Source organism: Bufo gargarizans, unplaced genomic scaffold, assembly GCF_014858855.1.
Source record: "Bufo gargarizans isolate SCDJY-AF-19 unplaced genomic scaffold, ASM1485885v1 fragScaff_scaffold_376_pilon, whole genome shotgun sequence".
NCBI classification, from domain to species: Eukaryota; Metazoa; Chordata; class Amphibia; order Anura; family Bufonidae; genus Bufo; species Bufo gargarizans.
This window is the reverse complement of record NW_025334104.1, coordinates 1-21,960: the sequence shown is the minus strand read 5'-3', so window position 1 is coordinate 21,960 and position 21,960 is coordinate 1. Positions and strand designations below refer to the sequence as shown.

The 21,960-nt window shown below is 49.9% G+C and overlaps 1 protein-coding gene across 1 annotated transcript in view; it reads right to left on the bottom strand.

The window, feature by feature from the left end:
* Positions 1-13,558, bottom strand: part of DENND2B (DENN domain containing 2B) — a 128,422-nt gene extending 114,864 nt beyond the window's left edge. Inside the window, exon 1 of the mRNA XM_044273077.1 lies at positions 13,458-13,558. Coding sequence (XP_044129012.1) covers positions 13,458-13,537 — 80 coding nt within the window. The 5' untranslated portion in view covers positions 13,538-13,558. The remainder of the gene's footprint in view (positions 1-13,457) is intronic.
* Between the last annotated feature and the right edge of the window lie 8,402 nt (positions 13,559-21,960).

Genomic DNA, 21,960 nt, shown 5'->3' with positions numbered 1-21,960 from the left:
GGCAGCAGTGACAGAGGTGACATAATATCAAATGGTTACATTACATGTGTATTATAAAGTGACGGCAGCAGTGACAGAGGTGGCATAATATTACATGGTTACATTACATGTGTATTATAAAGTGACGGCAGCAGTGACAGAGGTGACATGATATTACATGGTTACATTACATGTGTATTATAAAGTGACGGCAGCAGTGACAGAGGTGGCATGATATTACATGGTTACATTACATGTGTATTATAAAGTGACAGCAGCAGTGACAGAGATGACATGATATTACATGGTTACATTACATGTGTATTATAAAGTGACGGCAGCAGTGACAGAGGTGGCATGATATTACATGGTTACATTACATGTGTATTATAAAGTGACGGCAGCAGTGACAGAGGTGACATAATATCACATGGTTACATTACATGTGTATTATAAAGTGACGGCAGCAGTGACAGAGGTGACATGATATCACATGGTTACATTACATGTGTATTATAAAGTGACGGCAGCAGTGACAGAGGTGACATGATATCACATGGTTACATTACATGTGTATTATAAAGTGACGGCAGCAGTGACAGAGGTGACATAATATTACATGGTTACATTACATGTGCATTATAACGTGACGGCAGCAGTGACAGAGGTGACATGATATCACATGGTTACATTACATGTGCATTATAACGTGACGGCAGCAGTGACAGAGGTGACATGATATTACATGGTTACATTACATGTGTATTATAACGTGACGGCAGCAGTGACAGAGGTGAGATAATATTACATGGTGACATTACAAGTGCATTATAACGTGACGGCAGCAGTGACAGAGGTGACATAATATTACATGGTGACATTACAAGTGCATTATAACGTGACGGCAGCAGTGACAGAGGTGGCATGATATTACATGGTTACATTACATGTGTATTATAACGTGACGGCAGCAGTGACAGAGGTGACATAATATTACATGGTGACATTACAAGTGCATTATAACGTGACGGCAGCAGTGACAGAGGTGACATAATATTACATGGTGACATTACAAGTGCATTATAACGTGATGGCAGCAGTGACATAATATTACATTATTTGATTAATTGATTATGTCATTATCAGGTGTGTTATATTGAGCACCTATATATGTTGTCCCTGGTTATTCTGACATTATGTGGTTGAGAAAGGCTGGACGGGCCAAAACGCGTCCTGTATCATATCATTTGTGGATGAAATAAAAGCATATTATTAAGAAGAATATTATCTCTTCACCATAATATTACAGCGGACACCACAGAGAGAAGGCAGGTACCTTTCCTGGGTGCCCATGCCTGCTAGATCGCTGTATATACAGCGCTGGATAAGTGCTGTCTATACAGATCAGGAAAGGAGTGCAAGAGTCTGACAGGTCTTCCACAGACCTCGATCAGCCCTGCACTGAGGCTGTACAGCACTGTATACTGCTGTACAGCCTCTCGGGAAGGGGGGGGGGGGGGGTTTCTCTTGTAACTGGGGCTCCTATATCTGCCCTGCACTGAGGCTGTACAGTGCTGTATACTGCTGTACAGCCTCTCTGGGGAGGTGTATTTCCCCTGTAACTGGGGCTACTATATCTGCCCTGTGCTGTATACTGCTGTACGGCCTCTCTGGGGGGTGTATTTCCCCTGTAACTGGGGCTCCTATGTCCGCCCTGCACTGAGGCTGTACCCCTAGAACACAGGAACGTCGCTCCCCATCCACCCCTAGAACACAGGAACATCGCTCCCCATCCACCCCTAGAACACAGGAACGTGGCTCCCCATCCACCCCTAGAACACAGGAACGTGGCTCCCCATCCACCCCTAGAACACAGGAACGTGGCTCCCCATCCACCCCTAGAACACAGGAACGTCGCTCCCCATCCACCCCTAGAACACAGGAACGTCGCTCACCATCCACCCCTAGAACACAGGAACGTTGCTCCCCATCCACCCCTAGAACACAGGAACGTGGCTCCCCATCCACCCCTAGAACACAGGAACGTCGCTCCCCATCCACCCCTAGAACAAAGGAACGTCGCTCACCTTCCACCCGTAGAACACAGGAACGTCGCTCCCCATCCACCACTAGAACACAGGAACTTCGCTCCCCATCCACCCCTAGAACACAGGAACGTGGCTCCCCATCCACCCCTAGAACACAGGAACGTGGCTCCCCATCCACCCCTAGAACACAGGAACGTGGCTCCCCATCCACCCCTAGAACACAGGAACGTCGCTCACCATCCACCCCTAGAACACAGGAACGTGGCTCCCCATCCACCCCTAGAACACAGGAACGTGGCTCCCCATCCACCCCTAGAACACAGGAACGTGGCTCCCCATCCACCCCTAGAACACAGGAACGTCGCTCCCCATCCACCCCTAGAACACAGGAACGTGGCTCCCCATCCACCCCTAGAACACAGGAACGTCGCTCCCCATCCACCCCTAGAACAAAGGAACGTCGCTCACCTTCCACCCGTAGAACACAGGAACGTCGCTCCCCATCCACCACTAGAACACAGGAACTTCGCTCCCCATCCACCCCTAGAACACAGGAACGTCGCTCCCCATCCACCCCTAGAACACAGGAACGTGGCTCCCCATCCACCCCTAGAACACAGGAACGTGGCTCCCCATCCACCCCTAGAACACAGGAACGCTCCCATCCACCCCTAGAACACAGGAACGTCGCTCCCCATCCCCCCTAGAACACAGGAACGTGGCTCCCCATCCACCCTAGAAACAACAGGAACGTCGCTCCCCATCCACCCCTAGAACACAGGAACGTCGCTCACCATCCACCCGTAGAACACAGGAACGTCGCTCCCCATCCACCACTAGAACACAGGAACGTCGCTCCCCATCCACCCCTAGAACACAGGAACGTCGCTCCCCCATCCACCCCTAGAACATAGGAACGTCGCTCCCCATCCACCCCTAGAACACAGGAACGTCGCTCCCCAACCACCCCTAGAACACAGGAACGTGGCTCCCCATCCACCCCTAGAACACAGGAACGTGGCTCCCCATCCACCCCTAGAACACAGGAACGTGGCTCCCCATCCACCCCTAGAACACAGGAACGTGGCTCCCCATCCACCCCTAGAACACAGGAACGTGGCTTCCCCATCCACCCCAGAACACAGGAACGTGGCTTCCCCATCCACCCCTAGAACACAGGAACGTGGCTCCCCATCCACCCCTAGAACACAGGAACGTCGCTCCCATCCACCCCTAGAACACAGGAACGTCGCTCCCATCCACCCCTAGAACACAGGAACGTGGCTCCCATCCACCCCTAGAACACAGGAACGCGTCCCCATCCACCCCTAGAACACAGGAACGTCGCTCCCATCCACCCCTAGAACACAGGAACGTCGCTCCCCATCCACCCCTAGAACACAGGAAGTCGCTCCCATCCACCCCTAGAACACAGGAACGTGGCTCCCCATCCACCCCTAGAACACAGGAACGTGGCCCCATCCACCCTCCACCCCTAGAACACAGGAACGTGGCTCCCCATCCACCCCTAGAACACAGGAACGTGGCTCCCCATCCACCCCTAGAACACAGGAACGTGGCTCCCCATCCACCCCTAGAACACAGGAACGTGGCTCCCCATCCACCCCTAGAACACAGGAACGTGGCTCCCCATCCACCCCTAGAACACAGGAACGTCGCTCCCCATCCACCCTAGAACACAGGAACGTCGCTCACCATCCACCCCTAGAACACAGGAACGTGCTCCCCATCCACCCTAGAACACAGGAACGGCTCCCCATCCACCCCTAGAACACAGGAACGTCGCTCCCATCCACCCCTAGAACACAGGAACGTCGTCACCATCCACCCTAGAACACAGGAAGTCGCTCCCCATCCACCCTAGAACACAGGAACGTCGCTCCCATCCACCCCTAGAACACAGGAACGTGGCTCCCCATCCACCCTAGAACACAGGAACGTGGCTCCCCATCCACCCCTAGAACACAGGAACGTGGCTCCCCATCCACCCCTAGAACACAGGAACGTCGCTCCCATCCACCCCTAGAACACAGGAACGTGGCTCCCATCCACCCCTAGAACACAGGAACGTGGCTCCCCATCCACCCCTAGAACACAGGAACGGCTCCCCATCCACCCCTAGAACACAGGAACGTCGCTCCCCATCCACCCTAGAACACAGGAACGTCGCTCCCCATCCACCCCTAGAACACAGGAACGTGGCTCCCATCCACCCTAGAACACAGGAACGTCGCTCCCCATCCACCCCTAGAACAAGGAACGTCGCTCCCATCCACCCTAGAACACAGGAACGTCGCTCCCCATCCACCCTAGAACACAGGAACTTCGCTCCCCATCCACCCCTAGAACACAGGAACGTCGCTCATCCACCCCTAGAACACAGGAACGTGGCTCCCCATCCACCCCTAGAACACAGGAACGGCTCCCCATCCACCCTAGAACACAGGAACGTCGCTCCATCCACCCCTAGAACACAGGAACGTGGCTCCCCATCCACCCCTAGAACACAGGAACGTGGCTCCCCATCCACCCCTAGAACACAGGAACGGCTCCCCATCCACCCCTAGAACACAGGAACGTCGCTCCCCATCCACCCCTAGAACACAGGAACGTGGCTCCCCATCCACCCCTAGAACACAGGAACGTCGCTCCCCATCCACCCTAGAACAAAGGAACGTCGCTCACCTTCCACCCGTAGAACACAGGAACGTCGCTCCCCATCCACCACTAGAACACAGGAACGTCGCTCCCCATCCACCCCTAGAACACAGGAACGTCGCTCCCCATCCACCCCTAGAACACAGGAACGTGGCTCCCCATCCACCCCTAGAACACAGGAACGTGGCTCCCCATCCACCCCTAGAACACAGGAACGTCGCTCACCATCCACCCCTAGAACACAGGAACGTCGCTCCCCATCCACCCCTAGAACACAGGAACGTGGCTCCCCATCCACCCCTAGAACACAGGAACGTCGCTCCCCATCCACCCCTAGAACACAGGAACGTCGCTCACCATCCACCCGTAGAACACAGGAACGTCGCTCCCCATCCACCACTAGAACACAGGAACGTCGCTCCCCATCCACCCCTAGAACACAGGAACGTCGCTCCCCATCCACCCCTAGAACATAGGAACGTCGCTCCCCATCCACCCCTAGAACACAGGAACGTCGCTCCCAACCACCCCTAGAACACAGGAACGTGGCTCCCCATCCACCCCTAGAACACAGGAACGTGGCTCCCCATCCACCCCTAGAACACAGGAACGTGGCTCCCCATCCACCCCTAGAACACAGGAACGTGGCTCCCCATCCACCCCTAGAACACAGGAACGTGGCTCCCCATCCACCCCTAGAACACAGGAACGTCGCTCCCCATCCACCCCTAGAACACAGGAACGTCGCTCACCATCCACCCCTAGAACACAGGAACGTTGCTCCCCATCCACCCCTAGATCACAGGAACGTGGCTCCCCATCCACCCCTAGAACACAGGAACGTCGCTCCCCATCCACCCCTAGAACAAAGGAACGTCGCTCACCTTCCACCCGTAGAACACAGGAATGTCGCTCCCCATCCACCACTAGAACACAGGAACTTCGTCCCATCCACCCCTAGAACACAGGAACGTGGCTCCCCATCCACCCTAGAACACAGGACGTGGCTCCCCATCCACCCTAGAACACAGGAACGTGGCTCCCCATCCACCCCTAGAACACAGGAACGTCGCTCACCATCCACCCCTAGAACACAGGAACGTGGCTCCTCATCCACCCCTAGAACCACAGGAACGTGGCTCCCCATCCACCCCTAGAACACAGGAACGTCGCTCCCCATCCACCCCTAGAACACAGGAACGTCGCTCCCCATCCACCCTAGAACACAGGAACGTCGCTCCCCATCCACCCCTAGAACACAGGAACGTGGCTCCCCATCACCCCCTAGAACACAGGAACGTCGCTCCCATCCACCCCTAGAACAAAGGAACGTCGCTCACCTTCCACCCGTAGAACACAGGAACGTCGCTCCCCATCCACCACTAGAACACAGGAACTTCGCTCCCCATCCACCCCTAGAACACAGGAACGTCGCTCCCCATCCACCCCTAGAACACAGGAACGTGGCTCCCCATCCACCCCTAGAACACAGGAACATCGCTCACCATCCACCCCTAGAACACAGGAACGTCGCTCCCCATCCACCCCTAGAACACAGGAACGTGGCTCCCCATCCACCCCTAGAACACAGGAACGTCGCTCCCCATCCACCCCTAGAACACAGGAACGTCGCTCACCATCCACCCGTAGAACACAGGAACGTCGCTCCCCATCCACCACTAGAACACAGGAACGTCGCTCCCCATCCACCCCTAGAACACAGGAACGTCGCTCCCCATCCACCCCTAGAACATAGGAACGTCGCTCCCCATCCACCCCTAGAACACAGGAACGTCGCTCCCCAACCACCCCTAGAACACAGGAACGTGGCTCCCCATCCACCCCTAGAACACAGGAACGTGGCTCCCCATCCACCCCTAGAACACAGGAACGTGGCTCCCCATCCACCCCTAGAACACAGGAACGTGGCTCCCCATCCACCCCTAGAACACAGGAACGTGGCTCCCCATCCACCCCAGAACACAGGAACGTGGCTCCCCATCCACCCCTAGAACACAGGAACGTGGCTCCCCATCCACCCCTAGAACACAGGAACGTCGCTCACCATCCACCCCTAGAACACAGGAACGTCGCTCCCCATCCACCCCTAGAACACAGGAACGTGGCTCCCTATCCACCCCTAGAACACAGGAACGTCGCTCCCCATCCACCCCTAGAACACAGGAACGTCGCTCCCCATCCACCCCTAGAACACAGAAACGTCGCTCCCCATCCACCCCTAGAACACAGGAATGTCGCTCACCATCCACCCCTAGAACACAGGAACGTGGCTCCCCATCCACCCCTAGAACACAGGAACGTGGCTCCCCATCCACCCCTAGAACACAGGAACGTGGCTCCCCATCAACGCCTAGATCTCAGGAACGTGGCTCCCCATCCACCCCTAGAACACAGGAACGTGGCTCCCCATCCACCCCTAGAACACAGGAACGTGGCTCCCCATCCACCCCTAGAACACAGGAACGTCGCTCCCCATCCACCCGTAGAACACAGGAACGTCGCTCCCCATCCACCCCTAGAACACAGGAACTTCGCTCACCATCCACCCCTAGAACACAGGAACGTCGCTCCCCATCCACCCCTAGAACACAGGAACGTGGCTCCCCATCCACCCCAGAACACAGGAACGTGGCTCCCCATCCACCCCTAGAACACAGGAACGTGGCTCCCCATCCACCCCTAGAACACAGGAACGTCGCTCACCATCCACCCCTAGAACACAGGAACGTTGCTCCCTATCCACCCCTAGAACACAGGAACGTCGCTCCCCATCCACCCCTAGAACACAGGAACGTGGCTCCCCATCCACCCCTAGAACACAGGAACGTCGCTCGCCATCCACCCCTAGAACACAGGAACGTCGCTCGCCATCCACCCGTAGAACACAGGAACGTCGCTCACCATCCACCCCTAGAACACAGGAACGTCGCTCCCCATCCACCCCTAGAACACAGGAACGTGGCTCCCCATGACCTCTGCTGGGTGCTACATAGCCTGACCTCTGCTGGGTGCTACACAGCCTGACCTCTGCTGGGTGCTACACAGCCTGACCTCTGCTGGGTGCTACACAGCCTGACCTCTGCTGGGTGCTACACAACCTGACCTCTGCTGGGTGCTGCACAGCCTGACCTCTGCTGGGTGCTACACAACCTGACCTCTGCTGGGTGCTGCACACAGTCCGGGGAAGTGTTATGTCAGATGTGAGATGTAACTTGCCACCCTCTGACTAACACAATGCAGACAGCATGGGCGAGTTGAAAATATAGACATGCCTGGCAGCACTGCTTAGCAGACATGGCCTTGCCATATATAATGTAATGCTGTGAAATATGGGGAACGCTTCCTGGACGGGCTCCAGCTCCTCAGATGTTTTTAACATGAATTCTTTCATAGGAAAAATATTCAGCAGAGGAGAAATCAGCAAAAAGCGGCAAATTGCTGAATGAGGAAGGTTCCGACTGTGAGAGCGAAGGATGCAGAAACGTCGCTCCCATCCACTCCTAGAACACAGGGTTATAGGCAGAGGCTCCCCGATAATCTCTGCTCTACGAGGGACTCAAAGTCCACCTCCTCCCAGCTGCCTAAGGTTAAATGTTTAAGGGCTGATTTTTCTGCACCCCAAGTGCCAGTGTCATTATCCTGTACCCCAACTGTCAGCGTCATTATCCTGTACCCCAACTGTCAGCGTCATTATCCTGTACCCCAAGTGCCAGTGTCATTATCCTGTACCCCAAGTGTCACTGTCACTATCCGGTACCCCAAGTGTCATTGTCATTATCCCGTGCCCCAAGTGTCAGTGTCATTATCCTGTACCCCAAGTGTCAGTGTCATTATCCTGTACCCCAAGTGTCAGTGTCATTATCCTGTACCCCAAGTGTCAGTGTCATTATCCTGTACCCCAAGTGTCAGGGTCATTATCCTGTACCCCAAGTGTCAGTGTCATTATCCTGTACCCCAAGTGTCAGTGTCACTATCCGGTACCCCAAGTGTCAGTGTCATTATCCCGTACCCCAAGTGTCAGTGTCATTATCCTGTACCCCAAGTGTCAGTGTCATTATCCAGTACAACAAGTGTCAGTGTCATTATCCTGTACCCCAAGTGTCAGTGTCATTATCCTGTACCCCAAGTGTCAGTGTCATTATCCAGTACCCCAAGTGTCAGTGTCATTATCCCGTACCCCAAGTGTCAGTGTCATTATCCCGTACCCCAAGTGTCAGTGTCATTATCCCATGCCCCAAGTGTCATTGTCATTATCCTGTACCCCAAGTGTCAGTGTCATTATCCAGTACCCCAAGTGTCAGTGTCATTATCCTGTACCCCAAGTGTCATTGTCATTATCCTGTACCCCAAGTGTCAGTGTCATTATCCAGTACAACAAGTGTCAGTGTCATTATCCAGTACAACAAGTGTCAATGTCATTATCCCGTACCCCAAGTGTCAGTGTCATTATCCTGTACCCAAGTGTCAGTGTCATTATCCCGTACCCCAAGTGTCAGTGTCATTATCCCGTACCCCAAGTGTCAGTGTCATTATCCCGTACCCCAAGTGTCAGTGTCATTATCCTGTACCCCAAGTGTCAGTGTCATTATCCCGTACAACAAGTGTCAGTGTCATTATCCAGTACCCCAAGTGTCAGTGTCATTATCCTGTACCCCAAGTGTCATTGTCATTATCCAGTACCCCAAGTGTCAGTGTCATTATCCTGTACCCCAAGTGTCATTGTCATTATCCAGTACCCCAAGTGTCAGTGTCATTATCCAGTACAACAAGTGTCAGTGTCATTATCCAGTACAACAAGTGTCAGTGTCATTATCCTGTACCCCAAGTGTCAGTGTCATTATCCTGTACCCCAAGTGTCAGTGTCATTATCCAGTACCCCAAGTGTCAGTGTCATTATCCCGTACCCCAAGTGTCAGTGTCATTATCCCATGCCCCAAGTGTCAGTGTCATTATCCTGTACCCCAAGTGTCAGTGTCATTATCCTGTACCCCAAGTGTCAGTGTCATTATCCTGTACCCCAAGTGTCAGTGTCATTATCCTGTACCCCGAGTGTCAGTGTCATTATCCAGTACCCCAAGTGTCAGCGTCATTATCCAGTACAACAAGTGTCAGTGTCATTATCCTGTACCCCGAGTGTCACCGTGTCATTATCCTGTACCCCAAGTGTCAGTGTCATTATCCCGTACCCCAAGTGTCAGTGTCATTATCCTGTACCCCAAGTGTCATTGTCATTATCCTGTACCCCAACTGTCATTATCCTGTACCCCAAGTGTCAGTATCACTATCCTGTACCCCAAGTGTCATTGTCATTATCCTGTACCCCAACTGTCATTATCCTGTACCCCAAGTGTCAGTATCACTATCCTGTACCCCAAGTGTCATTGTCATTATCCTGTACCCCAACTGTCATTATCCTGTACCCCAAGTGTCAGTATCACTATCCTGTACCCCAAGTGTCATTGTCATTATCCTGTACCCCAACTGTCATTATCCTGTACCCCAAGTGTCAGTATCACTATCCTGTACCCCAAGTGTCAGCGTCATTATCCAGTACCACAAGTGTCAGTGTCATTATCCCGTGCCCCAAGTGTCAGTGTCATTATCCTGTACCCCAAGTGTCAGGGTCATTATCCTGTACCCCAAGTGTCAGTGTCATTATCCTGTACCCCAAGTGTCAGTGTCATTATCCTGTACCCCAAGTGTCAGTGTCACTATCCGGTACCCCAAGTGTCAGTGTCATTATCCCGTACCCCAAGTGTCAGTGTCATTATCCTGTACCCCAAGTGTCAGTGTCATTATCCAATACCCCAAGTGTCAGTGTCATTATCCAGTACAACAAGTGTCAGTGTCATTATCCTGTACCCCAAGTGTCAGTGTCATTATCCTGTACCCCAAGTGTCAGTGTCATTATCCAGTACCCCAAGTGTCAGTGTCATTATCCCGTACCCCAAGTGTCAGTGTCATTATCCCGTACCCCAAGTGTCAGTGTCATTATCCCATGCCCCAAGTGTCATTGTCATTATCCCGTACCCCAAGTGTCATTGTCATTATCCTGTACCCCAAGTGTCATTGTCATTATCCAGTACCCCAAGTGTCAGTAGTCATTATCCGTACCCCAAGTGTCAGTTGTCATTATCCTGTACCCCAAGTGTCAGTGTCATTATCCTGTACCCCAAGTGTCAGTTGTCATTATCCAGTACCCCAAGTGTCAGTGTCATTATCCTGTACCCAAGTGTCAGTGTCATTATGCCAGTACAACAAGTGTCATGTCATATACCAGTACAACAATTGTCAGATGTCATTATCCCGTACCCAAGTGTCAGTGTCATTATCCGTACCCCAAGTGTCAGTGTCATTAGCCAGTACCCCAAGTGTCAGTGTCATTATCCCGTACCCCAAGTGTCAGTGTCATTATCCCGTACCCCAAGTGTCAGTGTCATTATCCCATGCCCCAAGTGTCAGTGTCATTATCCTGTACCCCAAGTGTCAGTGTCATTATCCTGTACCCCAATTGTCAGTGTCATTATCCTGTACCCCAAGTGTCAGTGTCATTATCCCGTACCCCAAGTGTCAGTGTCATTATCCGTACCCCAAGTGTCAGTGTCATTATCCCGTACCCCAAGTGTCAGTGTCATTATCCCGTACCCCAAGTGTCAGTGTCATTATCCCATGCCCCAAGTGTCATTGTCATTATCCAGTACCCCAAGTGTCAGTGTCATTATCCCGTACCCCAAGTGTCAGCATGTCATTATCCTGTACCCCAAGTGTCATTGTCATTATCCAGTACCCCAAGTGTCAGTGTCATTATCCTGTACCCCAAGTGTCAGTGTCATTATCCAGTACAACAAGTGTCAGTGTCATTATCCAGTACAACAAGTGTCAGTGTCATTATCCCGTACCCCAAGTGTCAGTGTCATTATCCTGTACCCCAAGTGTCAGTGTCATTATCCAGTACCCCAAGTGTCAGTGTCATTATCCCGTACCCCAAGTGTCAGTGTCATTATCCCATGCCCCAAGTGTCATTGTCATTATCCTGTACCCCAAGTGTCAGTGTCATTATCCCGTACCCCAAGTGTCAGTGTCATTATCCTGTACCCCGAGTGTCAGTGTCATTATCCAGTACCCCAAGTGTCAGCGTCATTATCCAGTACAACAAGTGTCAGTGTCATTATCCTGTACCCCAAGTGTCAGTATCACTATCCTGTACCCCAAGTGTCATTGTCATTATCCTGTACCCCAACTGTCATTATCCTGTACCCCAAGTGTCAGTATCACTATCCTGTACCCCAAGTGTCATTGTCATTATCCTGTACCCCAACTGTCATTATCCTGTACCCCAAGTGTCAGTATCACTATCCTGTACCCCAAGTGTCATTGTCATTATCCTGTACCCCAACTGTCATTATCCTGTACCCCAAGTGTCAGTATCACTATCCTGTACCCCAAGTGTCAGCGTCATTATCCAGTACCACAAGTGTCAGTGTCATTATCCAGTACCGCAGGTGTGTCACCATCCTGTACCCCAAGTGCCACTGTCATTATTCATTACCCCAAGTGTGTCACCATCCTGTACCCCAAGTGTCAGTGTCATTATCCAGTACCCCAAGTGTCAGTGTCATTATCCAGTACAACAAGTGTCAGTGTCATTATCCTGTACCCCAAGTGTCAGTATCACTATCCTGTACCCCAAGTGTCATTGTCATTATCCTGTACCCCAACTGTCATTATCCTGTACCCCAAGTGTCAGTATCACTATCCTGTACCCCAAGTGTCATTGTCATTATCCTGTACCCCAACTGTCATTATCCTGTACCCCAAGTGTCAGTATCACTATCCTGTACCCCAAGTGTCAGCGTCATTATCCAGTACCGCAGGTGTGTCACCATCCTGTACCCCAACTGTCATTATCCTGTACCCCAAGTGTCAGTATCACTATCCTGTACCCCAAGTGTCATTGTCATTATCCTGTACCCCGAGTGTCAGTGTCATTATCCTGTACCCCAAGTGTCAGTATCACTATCCTGTACCCCAAGTGTCAGCGTCATTATCCAGTACCACAAGTGTCAGCGTCATTATCCAGTACCGCAGGTGTGTCACCATCCTGTACCCCAAGTGCCACTGTCATTATTCATTACCCCAAGTGTGTCACCATCCTGTACCCCAAGTGTCAGTGTCATTATCCTGTACCCCAAGTGTCAGTGTCATTATCCAGTACCCCAAGTGTCAGTGTCATTATCCAGTACAACAAGTGTCAGTGTCATTATCCAGTACAACAAGTGTCAGTGTCATTATCCTGTACCCCAAGTGTCAGTATCACTATCCTGTACCCCAAGTGTCATTGTCATTATCCTGTACCCCAACTGTCATTATCCTGTACCCCAAGTGTCAGTATCACTATCCTGTACCCCAAGTGTCAGCGTCATTATCCAGTACCACAAGTGTCAGCGTCATTATCCAGTACCGCAGGTGTGTCACCATCCTGTACCCCAACTGTCACCATCCTGTACCCCAAGTGCCACTGTCATTATTCATTACCCCAAGTGTGTCACCATCCTGTACCCCAAGTGTCAGTGTCATTATCCAGTACCGCAGGTGTGTCACCATCCTGTACCCCAAGTGCCACTGTCATTATTCATTACCCCAAGTGTCAGTGTCATTATCCTGTACGACAGGCATTAGGACCCCAGGTGTCTGGACAGAAGCAGTACATTTCCTCCAGCTCATTCTTACCGTTCCAGAGTATCCCGCGGTATCCTACAGCTGGCAGCATTTTGAGGGATGGCTGCATTCTTGTTGGCGGTCATGGTCATCTCTACCCTCTTTGGACCTAAGTGCCTGGCATGGAAAACAAGACATGAATTAGAAGCTTTTTTCATGGCTTTTACTATCATCTTCAGCTGTCAGCAGTGCCCCTGAACAGTACATCAATCTGTAGAGTTGTGTACCTACAATCACTGCATCCATTCTGCTATTTAATCTGCCTGTATGCCAGTCCTCACTCCAGTTCTGGAATTATACTCATTAGTCAGGAATCCTGGAGACACCCAGTTATAGATCCCTCCAAGATACATATAGTGCTATGGAGGACACAGTGACTATAAATGAGTAGAGGAACCAGTAACAATGCTGCACTGATGGCCAAAAATGGAAAACCCATTTCGTTTTTTCAGCTGCTACAAATAAACCCATTCCAGAAGAGCAGGAATCATCAGGTCGGTGGAAATGCCGTAATGAGGAAAGGTCACGATAATGCCGGACCTTCCAAAGACAGAAAAGTGATGATCACTGTGATTCAAGGCAGAATACCATAATCGCCAGTTTACACCCAGCGTCTCGGATTCTGAATCCCAGGTCAGAGGCGCACTAGAGCGACGGTCACAGGGTAACTGCAAATGAAAGGAGACTTTCTGAACCTCGTTCACATGCAGCAATACGATCAGTGCAGATTTCAGGATGTGCGCCAACACACCAGGTGAAATCTGCAATGAGCCGCACACGTTGTAATGTCCACTGATTACAGCAGAGATCCGCAAAAAGCAAGAATCTGCAACCCGAATGGTCTGCCATTTCATTCTGCAGACTCTGTTCACATGTACACGGGAGCTTCTGTGCCAAAATCCCCCTGTGGGCAGAGTCACTTCTGCCTCCCCTCCTTTTTAATGGAAGGCAGCCCTGAAAACTGCCGAGCGCTCCATCAGCTTCAGTGCTGCCTCCTATTGTAAGGACTGAGAAGCAGGAAGGACTAGGCCACTGGCAGAATTTTGGTATGTGGTGTCTGCACCAAAAACTTTGCCAATCTCTAGATGTCTAAAGACAAGGAGTAGGAGGAGGTGAATCGGCCACAGGCTTATTCTTCCATACATACTGACCATGCCTGAATAAAGGAGACTGTATGTACATCAGCGCATACATGATACAATATTTATTGCTAAACTGAACCACTGGCGCCAGATACTCAGATCACTGCTGCAGTCCTGTATGTCCTGCTGCCTGGGGAGTGCAGAGAGAATTAGACCCCGCGCACAGCCAATCAATCTAGAACACCCCCTCCTGCTTCTCTGATCCAAGAAAGCTGGGAAGTATCTCCACTAGATAATCAAGATGACCTTGATTTGGACACTTTCCTGGGACTTCTTGTTCTCCGGGGTGCAGGTCACATTATATTGGGGGCAGATCTTTTCACAGTTCTTGTGCACAGGGGGTCTCTACAGATGTAAGGCTGCTAGTTCGGAGTCCGGTATACTATTACTTGCGCTCACAGGGGAGCGGGTGACGTCACCACTAAGAGCTACGGGTCGTCAGTAGCACCAAAATACGCGTTTCGAGCAAGTTACGATGCTCTTCGTCAGGGAATCACTTGAATGCTACTGTTGCTTTCTTTATATAGACACTGCTTCTCTGCATACACCCTCCCAGCGCCAGGAGTCCACCTGCGCCTCATTCGAAACCAAACAATTCATCTTGGAATTAAGGCCCCTGGGTATGAGCATATCCATATTAAAAATCCATTGCGTTTCTTTCTTTTGACATATTCTTAATGAACTCTCCTCCTCTTGCCTCCTTTTCCACTTTTTCCAACCCAACAAATGACGATCCCTCAAATCTCCCATCATGTATTTCTTTAAAATGCCTTGCGAGAGGATGCCCTTCAGATTTTTTCTTTATATTATATATATGTTCACTTATTCGTTTTTCTCAATTTTTTCATTTTCTCTCTGTGTGCTCTTCAGTTTTTTCAGTTTTTTTCTATTACATCATCTAACAGTTGTTTCCTCTCAATCTGTCTAATCTCATCTTTTCATTCCCTAAGTTTACCTACATTATATCCCTTGTATTTAAACTTATCGTGTAATCTTTCTGCCTCCATCTCATATTCAGTCATCTCCGTACAATTTCTTCTAATACGCAGAAATTGACTTCTACGTATATTATCCAGCCATCGGGGTAGGTGGCAGCTTCCCCTAGCAACTTAACTATTTGAATCTGTGGGCTTCTCATACGTCTTTGTACATATATTTTCCCCAGTTGTATAAATAGTGAGGTCCAGAAAGTTGACTTCTTTAGTACCATAAGTTGGAGTAAAATATAAATAAAACATGAGGCGCCCCCAGAGGACGAGGCCCGCCCAGAGCTCGCCGTTGGGGTGTATGAATTCTTGTTCCCACCACCCAACGTATAGATTAGCGATACAATATTGTCTGCCTGCAGCCACCACTAGAGGGAGCTCACTACATACAAATTATACAGTCACCACTAGAGGGAGCTCACTACATACAGATTATACAGCCACCACTAGAGGGAGCTCACTACATACAGATTATACAGCCACCACTAGAGGGAGCTCACTACATACAGATTATACAGCCACCACTAGAGGGAGCTCACTACATACAGATTATACAGCCACCACTAGAGAGAGCTCACTACATACAGATTATACAGCCACCACTAGAGGGAGCTCACTACATACAGATTATACAGCCACCACTAGAGGGAGCTCACTACATACAGATTATACAGTCATCCCTAGAGGGAGCTCACTACATACAGATTATACAGCCACCACTAGAGGGAGCTCACTACATACAGATTATACAGTCATCCCTAGAGGGAGGTCACTACATACCGATTATACAGCCACCACTAGGGGGAGCTCACTACATCCAGATTATACAGTAACCACTAGGGGGAACTCACTACATCCAGATTATACAGTCACCACTAGGGGGAGCTCACTACATACAAATTATACAGCCACCACTAGAGGTGCATCACATACTGATTATAAAGCCACCACTAGAGGGAGCTCACTACATACATATTATACAGCCACCACTAGAGGGAGCTCACCACATACTGATTATAAAGCCACCACTAGAGGGAGCTCACCACATACTGATTATAAAGCCACCACTAGAGGGAGCTCACTACATAGAGATCATACAGTCACCACTAGAGGGAGCTCACTACATACAGATTAAAGGGACACTGATCGGCCCAATTAGCATATTGAGTTATATATATCACAGTACAGGTCATATAAAGTGTATTAGAATCATGTAAGTATCCCCCCTGCCCACCTTTTAAATACGGAAATATAAAGTTTTATAACCTGCTTGTCCGGTCTCCAATCTGCCCAAGGGGCGGCGTTTCATCTGAAAATGCGCCCAGCCAGCTGCTCCCAACTGCCGTTCTGAAGCCCCGCCCAGCTCATCAATATTCACTTCGCTGGGCGGCGGCTAGAACTCTCCAGGTCACGATCCTGCGCATGGGCAATCGAATCCTCCTGGCATCGTTCGTGTGTAATCTTCTGCGCCTGCGCCCCGCCGTGGTTAGATCGCGCCTGCGTACACACCCTGCCTGCGTCCCCGAGCCTCTGCCTCATGCGCATGCGCCAGACACTGTTCATAGCAGCAGCGCTTCAGGCGCATGCGCATGAGGCAGAGGCTCGGGGACGCAGGCAGGGTGTGTACGCAGGCGCGATCTAACCACGGCGGGGCGCAGGCGCAGAAGATTACACACGAACGATGCCAGGAGGATTCGATTGCCCATGCGCAGGATCGTGACCTGGAGAGTTGTAGCCGCCGCCCAGTGAAGTGAATATTGATGAGCTGGGCGGGGCTTCAGAACGGCAGTTGGGAGCGGCTGGCTGGGCGCATTTTCAGATGAAACGCCGCCCCTTGGGCAGATTGGAGACCGGACAAGCAGGTTATAAAACTTTATATTTCCGTATTTATAAGGTGGGCAGGGGGGATACTTACATGATTCTAATACACTTTATATGACCTGTACTGTGATATATATAACTCAATATGCTAATTGGGCCGATCAGTGTCCCTTTAAAGAACCTCCACTAGGTACATGGTGCTATCATTATTATTACCGTATACAGTGAGCTGCCCCTAGCGGTAAATATTGTATCCTATAATTATGTCTAGCAGGGGATTTGACGCTCTGCGCCAGACTTCTTGCATACGCGCTTGTCTGCAGATCTGCATAATACGGGTAAGACTACTGTGATGTGCATGAGATCTTAGAAAAACGGAGCCCAGATAACAATAAATCAGGAAATCAATCTGACAGCAGGGCCAGTCCAGGGATGGAGATATGAATGGGCGCAGGTGCCACCAATGCTGTGGACCGCTGAGTCTTTTTGGGGCCCACATTTTACAACAAGCTTTTTTGAACAGCCAATTAAGCTTAACAATAAAAATGTGTTACGGTTTTCCGATACCCAGTACCGCGGGAAATCATTTGCTTGTCTTGCAATGATCTAAGATTACAAAATGGCTACTCCATTCACATCTAGAGCTGTACTCATAATCTATTCTCATTCTGTTGATAGATGCACTTATCAAAAATGCGACAGCATCCCACACGAGCAATGAACCAGCAGGGGCAGCAATGAGGGGTCACATGTCATGATATGGGGGTCTCTGGAATAGCCTCTGCACTAAGGTGCAAATGTCACCACCCCTGCTTCTGGGTAGGAAACCCTGACATGTGACAACCCAGCGGGGTCCCCAAGAATCGTAACCGCTCAAAATGGTAGAATTCACCCTGTCCCTTTAAGAAGGGTTCTTGAGGACAAGCTGGGATTTCCTCTACTTCATGATGTGATTTATAAGGAGCGTCTCATCACCCCCTTAAATCTAAGAAACCCCCAAACAAGTGTCGGCGGCTCAGCCAAGTGCTAGTCCAGGGGGAGGGGGGAAGCGGGGTGTCCGGGGGCTGATTATAAGTGCCCGTCTTTGCTCTAGGCTCAGCGCCGCGTCATGTGACCTCCCCGCCATGTGTTAAGTGTGTATGGTTATAAAAGGAACCTCGAACCGTCCGCTAAGACGTTACGACTCCCATAAATAGAGATATTCTGTATAATCCTAGCGATAACAGCTGGACGAGGCACCGCCATCCACTACCCCCCCCACAGGTGACCACATCACTCCTGCCCACAGCGCGTCCAACAGATTTCAAGGAATTTTCAATTTTTATATAAATAAACTAGAATGTTTAATCATCATGTATGAAAAGGTCAAGCACTTCCTAAAAGATTTATCAAAATGGCGTAATTTGTGGCAAAAAATACTAATAATTCAAATCAAAAGTGGTGATTTGTTTCACCTCATATATCAAAACCTGGTTATTTGCCTATTTCTCTCTATTTGCGACATTTTAACAAGAATGGCACTAAAATGTCACTTATTGAAACTAAAATGCGCCATTTTAGCCACCCCATCCAGACCGCACTTGAGTCATTTGAAACATATTTGCAACATTTCCCGTGGTAAATTGCGACTTTTGTCTCGGGACGTTTTTGTCATTGTTTTGCCGCTCAGCTCATTTCTATCCTCCGGTTTTATTACTTACCGGTCACTTGTTCCTATGAGTCGGTTTTCTTTTTACACAAACCACCGCCACATCAGCTGCTTTAGGCTAGGGCTACATGATGACAATAAGTCAACGACAATTTTTATAATGATAGTCTATGGTGTTGCACTGCGATACGTGACATGCTGCGACAGTCGCAAAAAATCCATTCCAAATGTCGCAGCATGTTGCAGTGCAACACCAGACTTTTAATGTAAAAATTGTCGCGTGACGTTGGTGCGACATCATGTCGTCGTGTAGCTCTAGCCTAATTGTCCTCAACAATAGGATGATAAAAGAGAAGTAATATGCGCCAATTTAATAGCCCCGCCCACTTTGACATTTATAACTTATTTCTGGAGTGATGCATTCTTTATGGTGAAAAGTCTGGAGAAAACAGTTAATATTTGGCGCAAATCAAAACGCCATTCTTTTTGGTGCATTTTACACCATAATTCTGGAGCAACATGCTTAGTAAATAAAAAATGTCCCCCTTTGTGTTTCGAAACCTTACAGTTTCAAAATATCTGCTTGCTATCAGTGAACAGGAACATTCTAGTTTACATCCATGGTCTGAGGTTCTGCTACAATAGCATGAGTTTAGACGATTCTCTGAGAGGAAATAACAGGTGCTCCAGACTGACAGCTTTACCTGCGCTGATACAATGTAACAAACCATCAGGGCAGGGTAGTGAATTACACTTCTGCTGTGAGCCTCTACTGGTGAACAAGAAATGTCTTATTCAATGATCGCAAGCAGAGGTATCGACAATGGAGAGGAAATAAAACTGTAAGACAGAGGCTGAACTCTTCATTATACAATTAAATGTGCTGGACAAATCCACACACCATTATTGCCAACAACCTGCCTGTATATCCTGTCTGAGAGGTAGTCACAGCCCCGCCCCTGCTGATGACATCACTGATATGACGTGAGCTCCACACACCTTATACTACAGGAACATCTGTTACTGCTGACAACCTGCCTGTATACCATGTCTGAGAGGTAGTCACAGCCCCGCCCCTGCTGATGACATCACTGATATGACGTGAGCTCCACACACCTTATACTACAGGAACATCTGTAACTGCTGACAACCTGCCTGTATACCATGTCTGAGAGGTAGTCACAGCCCCGCCCCTGCTGATGACATCACTGATATGACGTGAGCTCCACACCCCTTATACTACAGGAACATCTGTTACTGCTGACAACCTGCCTGTATATCCTGTCTGAGAGGTAGTCACAGCCCCGCCCCCTGCTGATGACATCACTGATATGACGTGAGCTCCACACCCCTTATACTACAGGAACATCTGTTACTGCTGACAACCTGCCTGTATACCATGTCTGAGAGGTAGTCACAGCCCCGCCCCTGCTGATGACATCACTGATATGACGTGAGCTCCACACCCCTTATACTACAGGAACATCTGTTACTGCTGACAACCTGCCTGTATATCCTGTCTGAGAGGTAGTCACAGCCCCGCCCCTGCTGATGACATCACTGATATGACGTGAGCTCCACACCCCTTATACTACAGGAACATCTGTTACTGCTGACAACCTGCCTGTATACCATGTCTGAGAGGTAGTCACAGCCCCGCCCCTGCTGATGACATCACTGATATGACGTGAGCTCCACACCCCTTATACTACAGGAACATCTGTTACTGCTGACAACCTGCCTGTATATCCTGTCTGAGAGGTAGTCACAGCCCCGCCCCTGCTGATGACATCACTGATATAATGACGTGAGCTCCACACCCCTTATACTACAGGAACATCTGTTACTGCTGACAACCTGCCTGTATACCATGTCTGAGAGGTTGTCACAGCCCCGCCCCTGCTGATGACATCACTGATATGACGTGAGCTCCACACCCCTTATACTACAGGAACATCTGTTACTGCTGACAACCTGCCTGTATATCCTGTCTGAGAGGTAGTCACAGCCCCGCCCCTGCTGATGACATCACTCAAATAATGACGTGAGCTCCACACCCCTTATACTACAGGAACATATGTTACTGCTGACAACCTGCCTGTATATCCTGTCTGAGAGGTAGTCACAGCCCCGCCCCTGCTGATGACATCACTCATATAATGACGTGAGCTCCACACCCCTTATACTACAGGAACATCTGTTACTGCTGACAACCTGCCTGTATACCATGTCTGAGAGGTTGTCACAGCCCCCCCCCTGCTGATGACATCACTCATATAATGACGTGAGCTCCACACCCCTTATACTACAGGAACATCTGTTACTGCTGACAACCTGCCTGTATACCATGTCTGAGAGGTTGTCACAGCCCCCCCCCTGCTGATGACATCACTCATATAATGACGTGAGCTCCACACCCCTTATACTACAGGAACATCTGTTACTGCTGACAACCTGCCTGTATACCATGTCTGAGAGGTAGTCACAGCCCCGCCCCTGCTGATGACATCACTGATATGACGTGAGCTCCACACCCCTTATACTACAGGAACATCTGTTACTGCTGACAACCTGCCTGTATATCCTGTCTGAGAGGTAGTCACAGCCCCGCCCCCTGCTGATGACATCACTCATATAATGACGTGAGCTCCACACCCCTTATACTACAGGAACATCTGTTACTGCTGACAACCTGCCTGTATACCATGTCTGAGAGGTAGTCACAGCCCCCCCCTGCTGATGACATCACTCATATAATGACATGATCAGACATGAGATCCACAAACTTTATATTATAGGAACATCTGTCCATCATGTGTGAGAGGACATCCTGAGGATAGGTCTTCAGTATCAAAATCTTGGAAAACCCCTTTAATGGTGGTGATTTGGTTGCACCATTTGAATAAGCCCCAATACCA